At 33.6% G+C, this 9819-nt stretch overlaps 1 protein-coding gene across 1 annotated transcript; it reads right to left on the reverse strand.

Annotated features, from left to right (window-relative positions):
* Positions 1–322: 322 nt before the first annotated feature.
* On the reverse strand, positions 323–3894 carry LOC114417210. Its single transcript, XM_028382334.1, has 4 exons — positions 3588–3894; positions 3316–3477; positions 2370–2588; positions 323–748 (listed from the first exon to the last, which is right to left on the reverse strand). The coding sequence occupies exons 1-4, from the start codon at positions 3768–3770 to the stop codon at positions 407–409; spliced, it is 906 nt and encodes a 301-aa protein (XP_028238135.1). The 5' UTR covers positions 3771–3894; the 3' UTR covers positions 323–406.
* Positions 3895–9819: the final 5925 nt, after the last annotated feature.

The following is a 9819-nucleotide window of genomic DNA, read 5'->3' on the forward strand; positions in this document are numbered from 1 at the left end:
AATCTGGAATTTCAATTTCATTCTCAAAGGTGAGAAATTGAAATTTTCTTCTTACAATCTTCTTCAAGAGATACCGTCTGAGCTCGTGGAACATCAATTGAGTGTGAATGTAGAGGAATACGTATAACTAGCACACCAATCATATCTTCTCTTTTTTTTCATTCATTTTTTTTCACCCTCATAATTTTAATTTTTTTTATCCAAACACAAAATTTTGAAAATAAAAGAATTTCAATTGAAGCATTTGAAATTCTCAGAATTTTAAATTTCTTAGAATTTTAAATTTTCCCATCCAAACACACTCTAAATGAATATACTCAAATTGAATAATTAGACTAATGTAATTTTTATTCACAGAGAAAAAAGACTCATGTAATTTTTTAATACCAAAGTTTTTAAATACAATTTAATAAAAATAAGTTATTACTAAGGTCAAAGCATTGTACAAGGAATGTATAGCAATGGAGGAACTCAAATTCCCAGACCAGCAATAGGAGCATCCAAGAACACATCCAATGATGAACAATTGTAGAAAGTTCTCACCAGAGAAGTGAATTGCACTGAATACAACTGAGCTTATGGCAACAGCTTGCTGCCACTCCAAGGTAGAAGAAAGTGAGGTCAAAAGAAATCCCCTATAAACAACTTCTTCCAAAAGGGGAGTGACAATGCAATAAGCAAGCACACAAGACAATCTTGAGATGTCACTGTTTAGGAGCATGTCCTTCAGTATGGGGTTGTTCACAGGCTGCATGCATATGGTAAAAGTAAAGTTAAAGGAAAACATTACACACCATCATTTCATAACTTTCAACCCGTCTCAGTTTGCTATGGTACAGACTTAAAAAATTGCAAATTTTTAGAATAACTACATACAGAAATATAGAATCATGAGGTTTGGTTCGGAGGGGTTGGAAGAAATGATAGTTCCATGGTTTGCAATAATAATGCCTTTATTAAACATCATGAGAATAGGATAATGACACTTTCCACAGCTCACACAGTAAAGTAGGACTACATTTTGCAATCAAATATTGCTGGATATTCTCCACAACTGAATCAAATCATTCGGGTAATTTATATTAGGTATGTGGGAATGCATAAAAATCTTAGACATTTGTTAACTTTAATAGGATTAAAAATTATTACACGAATTTTTCGGCCATATAGCTCCTTTAGTGCATAGTGCATACTTTTAAGTCAGATGCCAAATACAATAATTTTGTTTCTTACTTACAAATTTCCCTTAGTCTCTTCTTCTTTCTTAAGTTTCCCCCTTTTTAGTTCTTCCAAAAATGTTGTTAGCAGCAAGTACCATTATAACCCTGTTTGTTTCTGTCATCAGGCTATCTAATTTCAAATTGGACAAGTCATTTTTCTAGCATGCATATTATCTCTGAGCCTCCCTAAACTAACATGGCAAAGTTACCGTGTATGAAGAAATTAAAACTGTGATATTAAAAGAAATATAAGAAACGTTAAAAAAGTAAATGTTAGTTGATAGGAGCCTCTAGGTTTAACCCATTGATCCTCTCACCTGTTGCCATGTAGGTTATGCCTAGACAACTTGAGTTATGTGGGTATTTTTCATTATAAGGTAGGACATTTTATTGAGACCAGCTTTATTATCATACCTATATACTAATGCAAAAAAAAAAAAAAAACTCAATACTTGTAAAGAAAGAGGTTTAAAAGTGAAAGAAAAAAAAAATAATGATACCAGTTTCTGGTTCACTAACTACTGCGGCATTGATATTGAACAGTATTGTGTTTGATAGAAGATTCTTGATGCTTCTGATCTATTACCATGTGTGTTTACAAGAATTTTCGATTAAGATATTAGGCCACAGAGGTACCTTGAGATGTCAAACTAAAAAGATGCCCTTGGTGTAGGATAACACCACCTATTTTAAAGATGATGCCCTGCTCCTTGAGGAAGCTTAAATCCTGAGGCCATGTTTTAAAGACAAATTATCTATTCCCTTCCACTAAATACTCCCAATCTCATGTAAATCTTGCACAAATCAAAGTTTCATTCCTATTAATCTCCTCCTTCTCGCCGTTCTCGCAGTTTGCTCAATTGTTTTGTCATACACCATAGCCTTTGGTTGTTGTTTACTCTTAGAAACTATTTCTTTTTAAACACTACTCATTCCATAAAGCTTTAAACTCCCGGATAATGAAAGGGTGCTTTATTGTTCTACTAAGAAAGCTATGCAAGCAGCAAAGATAATGTAAGGAGAATCATGACAAATGTGCTAGACATATAGTTTTTCTACACAAATGAAATTAAATATATAACTGTATATATATATATATATATATATATATATATATATATATATATATATATATATATAATCACCAACCTTGGAGCCAAATAATCTGTCAGCAAGTAGAGATGTTAGGAAAATTAACAGAACAAGAAACCCAAATCCCACAGCTGATGACAAAAACCAGTTCCTGTTGCTCAATAATTTGTTCTTTCTGGAGAAATTTGAAAACTTGTATTGTGGCTTAGCTGTGTACTTCAATAAAACTAGAGCCCCACCAAACTCGAGAATTTGAATGGTGAGAAGTGATAAGGCCTGCATCAGTGAATGAAAAGAGATTGTTAAAACTTAAAACATCTTCTCAAAAGGCATAACACTGTGAACCAATGAACCTAAACTCCAGCAGAATGTAAATTCAGACCATGAACTAAATGTAAAGATGAAGGACCATTTATAGCATATCACTTAAAAACACCAGTTCTGGTTGATGCTCTATTGCACAACCTTAAAACCTCTGATGCGCACACTGGATATGTGAACATAAAAACACCATTCTATAAATGCAAGCTATCCCCAAGCACAAGTGAGATACAGCAAAGTGACAAGCCATAAAAAAGCAACTTCCAATTCAGTCTTGCAGAACTAAAAAAAACACTGTTGATCTATACCAATTAAAGCAATAATAATAACAACTAACAAGATTTTGGAATGATTTTACTTTTTCCTTTAAACTTAGCAAATCAATATCACCACCACATTAACCTTGGAAAGATTTTGGTCATCAATTAGTCCCTCTCAAACAGAGATTAGGTGTGTTGCCACTTTAATCCTCAGTAAGACATGGTAATATATATTTGAATTTGAAGTACCAATTTGGTTATTAAATATTTTGACTAATAATGTGGCGACACGTTAATTTCTCAAGGGACTAATTTAATAACAAAAATCTTTATAGGATTAACATAGTAACACCCTGATGATATTTGGAAGATTTAAGGGTTTACTACTCTAATGATTATAAGAAATAAATAATAAAGGTGACCTCAGTTTGTGGGTCAAGAACAGGTTGTCCATTAAATAGAGCAACCACGGATAAGCCTCCAAAGCTAAAAGGGATATGCAGAGTGAATAAATAGAGTGCAAGATTGCTCCACACGTTCCCACTCTCCCATGGACTATCATCCTCTTGCAACTCTGAGAATCCCTGCAATTTGTAACAACAAAAAGAAGAAGAAAAATTAGAATTAATGATTGCATCAGAATCAGAGGGTCTCAGAGACCTAAGAGAGAATCAACATGTTTTTTTTTTCATACCTGAGAAAAGGGTGTGACGTGTTCTTTCCTATTGCAAAAGCACTTGAAAGGGTTGCGTTGGGAGGGAGTGCTTCCCAATTGCAGTTTCGGTGAACATTTCAGGCTATAATCTGTGTTTGGGAAGTGAAGGCACTGAAAGGGTGTGGCCAACTCATGAGATGGACACACCAGAACCGACAACATTTGCCTCTGGAATCGAATCCTTAATACTCAAACCTTTATCTTGCAATATAGTATTCCACGACTGAGATTGAAGGTCTTCAGTTTGGACTTTGGACCAATTATTCAGGCTTCAACACTTCAATCAGAAACTTATCTTACATTTGACTTATTTTTCACTTGGATGTTTGTTAAAATAATTTAATTTTGATTCGTTATTCTCTTAATCGATTATAGAATTTTTTTAAAATAATTACTATAAAGACTTAAAAGTATTTTTTATCTCTATTATATATTTGACTTTTGTATTTAATTTATGATAAAAAAATTTCTTTACATCTATTTTTTGATATTTGAATATTTTTATTTTAAATAATTTCCGTTAATGGACTAATGACGTATTTATTAAATATTTTATAATATGATATTCAAATATCGTCAGTATTTGATTTAAAAAATATATTAAAAAACATTTATTTTTTTTTAAAAAAAAACGTGTCGACTTCCTTGTATTCCTATGCATGCGACCTCCAATCAAGACCTACCTTGCGTTGGCCCTCCACCACCACCAAATCACCATAAGCGACTAGATTTGATTCGCAACACCTCCGACCGCCACAGTCTACTAGATCTTGCCACATAGACCATTGCGGCGCCGCAACCCACCCTTCACCTACCACGCCAACTCCATCACCACCACCTTAATCTATCCAAACAGAACCCACAAGTCCAGATCTAAGCCAAATTTGAATTTTGAGAATTAGAATTAGGATCGACCAAGCTTGAATTTTGAGGACAACCTATAATTGGTTCATCTCCAAGGTTTCGGCGTCAAGTTCGGGTCTTTCGAGGGATTTCCAGGAGAGGCCACCAACGCACGCGGTGGCGTCGCAGATGAGTGATAGTGCGATGGCCACAACGACATAATCAGGAGAGGACGATGAGGACGAAGAGGTTGTCGAGGTGGAAGGACTTCACGGTGGGGTTGAAGCCGTAATAGACCTTGAGGGGTGGCAGTGTTAGGCATGCGTTGTGGTGACTAAGGCAAAGGCAAATTGTCCCTCTTTTGAGACAAGGAACTTGCCATCTTTGTCAATCCAATTCATTTGAGAACCATTTATTTCCCCAAATGAGAGACACTTCCAGAATATTGACTCCTAACTAAACAAACTTTGCACAAAAGGAAAAGGGTACCCATAATATGGAAGAAAGACCAATGTTTTCCATGTTCACAAATGCACATGGAAGAAACATAGTTCATCTGAAGAAAAAAAAAGACAAAAAAAACACATAAATCTAACTACTATGCTCTATGAGACCATTACCAATAACAAGAACCACCCCAGAAAAGAATATGAAGTAGAGAGAAGAACTTGGTTGTTGCTTTTTATTTTTATTAAGGATGAGTAATTGTTCTTCTATTGGCAAGTATACCAATTTGCACAAGTAGTATTTAAACGGTAAGACCAAGTATCGTATTCACAAAGAATTTGTTTTACTTAGATGTTGTATATTCAATATGTAAACACTTTTAACTTTAGGAATGAAATAAAAGGTCCATCAATGATTTGATTTTTCTGTAATAAACTACGCTTATCAAATACCGAAATAAACACAAAGCTGTAAAATACAATAAATATCAAGGTAAAAGTGTTGGAGAGTCTTCTACTGAACTTTCTCTTGCCGTAGTAAAAAGTTTTTTCTCTCTATTTAACGTTATTTTAGCGCTCTTGCACCACCGATTTACTCAGACCATATTTCCTCACACGAATGGGTCTAACTCTCTTAGTTTTTGTTCTTGATTTCTCAACAAACTCGTTCTAAGGGAGTTGCAATATGCGCACAGTACAAAATATACTAGATTACTGCATTTTATTCCTAGATAAACAGACCTCTAGCTGCTCTATCAAGTTCTAAGGATTCCAAGCATTTTCCAACACTAAAAAATCTAACTAAACATACAAATGGATGATCAAGCCACAAGCATGTAAAATAAATGCATATAGAAGTAAAGAACACCAGAGAATAACATTAAATAGATAGTTAGAAATTTACATTAAGAGTGCTCAGTAGAATAACTCCTCCACAATGAAGTTTCTAGCCCTCCATTAACAAGTAGGACTTAATACAAAGAGGAAAATGGTGTTTGAATGAAAGAAAACGATAAAGGATGAAGAAAATGTCTTCTCTCCAGCCTAGGTGTCTTCTTCCTTCTTTTTTATGTAGTAGAAGCTTGGTGTCCTTTCATTTTCCACTAACTCAGTGTTTTAAAGGCTCTTGGACTTCTCAGCATACGAAGGCTCGCTCAGTGAGCATGTCTCGCTGAGCGAGAGTAAGTGAATATCTGCTAAGCGAGAGTAAATGAATATCCGTTAAGCGAGCTTGTGCCCACTAAGTGAGCCTGGGAATGCTAAACGCGAGTAGAGACAACGACCTCGCTGGGCAGGTTGGCTGCCCACTGCTCTCTAGCTTAAAATCTTCTAGGGTTTTGCATTCGCTAAGTGAGCTGGCTGCCTTGCTAGCTAAGCGAATATGGCTCGCTTAGCCAATCTGCCTCGCTAAGCGATTCCTTCAGCAGCATTTCACACATTCTCTTCTTTAGCCTACAAACTGAGTTAAATTCAATATTAATTCACAAAAAAATGGGGTTTCTACTTTATAAATTCATACAAGAATGAAAACATTTACAATCTTCACAAAAGAAACCGTAAATTAGAGGCACATTGCTATTTTTTTTACTTATTTTCAATGCAATAAAAGCGTATGAATAACAATTAACAGTAATGATAAGAGAAAGAAAAGAATATGAACAAACCCGAATATAGGATTTGACCAGTCAAAAAGTCTAATAGTAGATGACATGCTTATCAAAATCATGATTTAACTTGTAGAATCGTACGAGTTTATGATTCCATGGAGCCTCCACGAGTTAAATCCTGACTAGAATCAAAAACTGAGTGCAATCAAGTGAGTTTGCGCAGACTCATGCGAGTTAATGTAGACTTGTGAGTCTGCACCGAGTTTGCGGGTTTGGGAAAAATGGAAATGGCGTCTGTTCGTTTATTTCGTTTTTCTCTCTTCCTTACCACTTTGCATCAGTATCGCAGTGCTTCCATCAAATCATTTTTTTTCTTCCTCCTCGCTTCGTGTTCAGTTGTTCCCTCATTCCATCCCGCAATTGTGCGACAATACGACTGCAACAGCGTAGGCGAGGTGCACATGCGTGGTGGTTGCGGCGACGATGAGATGAAGTGTGAGTGGGCAAGTGTGCGTTTCTTCCACGATTATGTGAGTGCATGGTGGCCGCAACGACAATGAAGTGCATGGCGGTGAGGACAATGAAGAGAGTCTTTATTGTTCTCTTCTTTGTTCTATTTTCACTTTTCATCCTCTGCGACAGTAAAGTGCGATGGCCCAAGGCTAGGTTTTCTTCTTTTCCTCTTTTGTTTGTAGGTTTGCCTTTTGATTGAAGAATACTATAAATTTGTAGTTGTCAAGACTCAAGAATCTTGTGAATACAATATGAAGCTTTTAGTTACAAATACAATGCAAAAATGGTTCAGTAATTTTCAAGAATATGATAACTAACAAAGAACATTGAAACATGTTACGAAAGCTATATGTAATATGTATCATAATGATAAACAAATTGGATTAAAAAGGTAAATATCAATTGGCTAGGCAATACTAGACCAAACTTATCTATATATGAAAGAAGACAGATATGAAATACTTATTTGACAATTGAGTCTTTTATGTTGAAGATAGATTTTGTTCTTCTTCTTATCTTATTTGGCTCAAATGTATTTTAGGTCTTTTATGTTTTCATTTCTCAAGTTTTTTGAATTTGTAGTTGAGTAAAATTGGTAGTTCAATTTGTAGTAAGATTATACAACAATAATAAATCAGCGAGAGATACAGCTCTACGTTCCAAAGATAAATAATAAACCTCTGTATTATTTTTTTTTGTTTTGAAGTTAACCTCTATATTAGTTTGAACATTATAATATTTTTTATTTAAATTTATTTGAGTTCTTTATTTGTTAGTAACTATTTTTATTTCATTCATATTATGTATAATAAGTGTTGTCTCGATTGAAAACATATGAAGTTTATCTAAGAATTTTTTTTCATATTTGAGGTATATATATACATTTTATTGATTGAGGAAAACGACTTATATTCCACTTTAGCTTTATATAGATTAAATTTTGTGAGACTTTTTTTTTTTGAAAAACAATAGTTGATTAAATTATTTTTTTAATAAATAAATAAATAAATAAATTTGGTGTTGCGGCTAATTGTGTTTTTTTTACTCAAAACTCTCGAGATTTTATTTTCAATCTAAAAATAAGGGTACTTAAGTTAGAATTAAGATATGGAATATTTTTAAAGATTAAAAGTGAGAAATTTAGTAGAAATTTGATAAAATTATAATATATAAGATAAAAAAAATTTAATAGAAAAGATTAAGGTTTGACAAGGAAATTAAAATAATAAATTTATATATATTAAAAGACAATTTAAGAAATATATTGCATAAGTACCAAACGAATACGAGCAATAAATTACAAAAACACAATAATAATAATAATAATAATAATAATAATAATAATAATAATAATAATAATAATCTATTATTAACGTTCGGATATATGTGCCACGCTTTTTATATTTTCAGGGACTAAATTATATATTTTTATTGTTTAGCGGTGCATTTGTTCGCACGACAGAAAGACGAAAAGTCAAAAAAATATTATGACAAATATGTCCATATGCTAACAATCCACATTAACAATCATTTCAGTGAGAAATTTTTCCTTTCATGTCATGTTTTGGATTGAGTGGCCTCAGAATAATTAAGAAGGGGGAGTTGAATTAATTATTCCTAAACCTTTTACTAATTAAAAATTACTCTTCTAAGGCTTTTACTAAATTGTTAGGAGAATGAGGAGTAGAAGAGAAACTTAACAGAAAGTAAAAGCGGAAATTAAATGCACAGCGGAAAGTAAAAGAGTAGGGAAGAAGGAAACAAACACACAAGAGTTTTTATACTGGTTCGACAATAACCCGTGCCTACATCCAGTTCCAAAGCGACCTGCGGTCCTTGAGATTTCTTTCAACCTTGTAAAAATCCTTTTACAAGCAAAGATTCACAAGGGATGTACCCTCCCTTGTTCTCTTTGAACCTAGTGGATGCACCCTCCACTAGAACTGATCCACAAGAGATGTACCCTCTCTTGTTCTCAGTCAAACCCAAGTAGATGTACCCTCTACTTGTACCACAAAGGATGTACCCTCCAATGTGTTAAGACAAAGATCTCAGGTTGTTAAACCTTTGATACTTTGTGAATGGGGATACAAAAGAATTCTCAGGCGGTTAGTCTTTTGAACACTTTTGTATTAGGGATAGGAAAGAATCAAAAGAATTCTCAGATTGTGTCGTTTTGAATTCTTTGACAAGGGAGAAGGGAGACACAAAAGAATTCAGGCGGTTAGTCCTTTGTTCTTTTGGAAAAGGGAGAAGAGAGACACAAAAAGAATTCAGGCGGTTAGTGCTTGGTGAATTCTTTTTGGCAAAGGGAGAAGAAAATGAAAAGATGAATAGCACAAGTTTTCAAGGTTTGGAAAATCAGAAAACTTCATAAAGCTTTTGGTACAAAGAAGAAGAAGAAGTTCAAAGAGATTCAAGGCTTGTAAAGGATTGTAATGATTGGAAAAGTATTCAAGATTGAATGAATTGAATTTCTTTTTTTTTTTTTTTTTGCAAAACAAAGCCTTTCTTTTATAGACTCTTTGTGTCTGGTCAAGAAGACCATTTAGAAGAGTTATAACTTTTAGAAAAACTTAAAACCAATTTGAAAAAGTAAAAAATCTTTTGAAGAGTTACATATTTTGATTTTTTCAGAAATAGTCACTGGTAATCGATTACCAAATTAGTGTAATCGATTACACAAAACTTTTGTGTGAAAGGATGTGACTCTTCATATTTGAATTTGAATTTCAACGTTCAAATGCACTGGTAATCGATTACCAAAACACTGTAATCGATTACATCTTTTTGAAAATAATT

Source organism: Glycine soja, chromosome 6 (assembly GCF_004193775.1).
Source record: "Glycine soja cultivar W05 chromosome 6, ASM419377v2, whole genome shotgun sequence".
NCBI lineage: Eukaryota > Viridiplantae > Streptophyta > Magnoliopsida > Fabales > Fabaceae > Glycine > Glycine soja.

Excerpts from the sequence above, each read along its gene's own strand:
- LOC114417210 (XM_028382334.1), bottom strand. The coding sequence starts at position 3,770 with ATGTTGTCGGTTCTGGTGTGTCCATCTCATGAGTTGGCCACACCCTTT. Across the intron at positions 3,478-3,587 it reads ACGTCACACCCTTTTCTCAG|GGATTCTCAGAGTTGCAAGA; the intron begins GTATGAAAAAAA and ends TACAAATTGCAG. Across the intron at positions 2,589-3,315 it reads TTCTTGACCCACAAACTGAG|GCCTTATCACTTCTCACCAT; the intron begins GTCACCTTTATT and ends TCACTGATGCAG.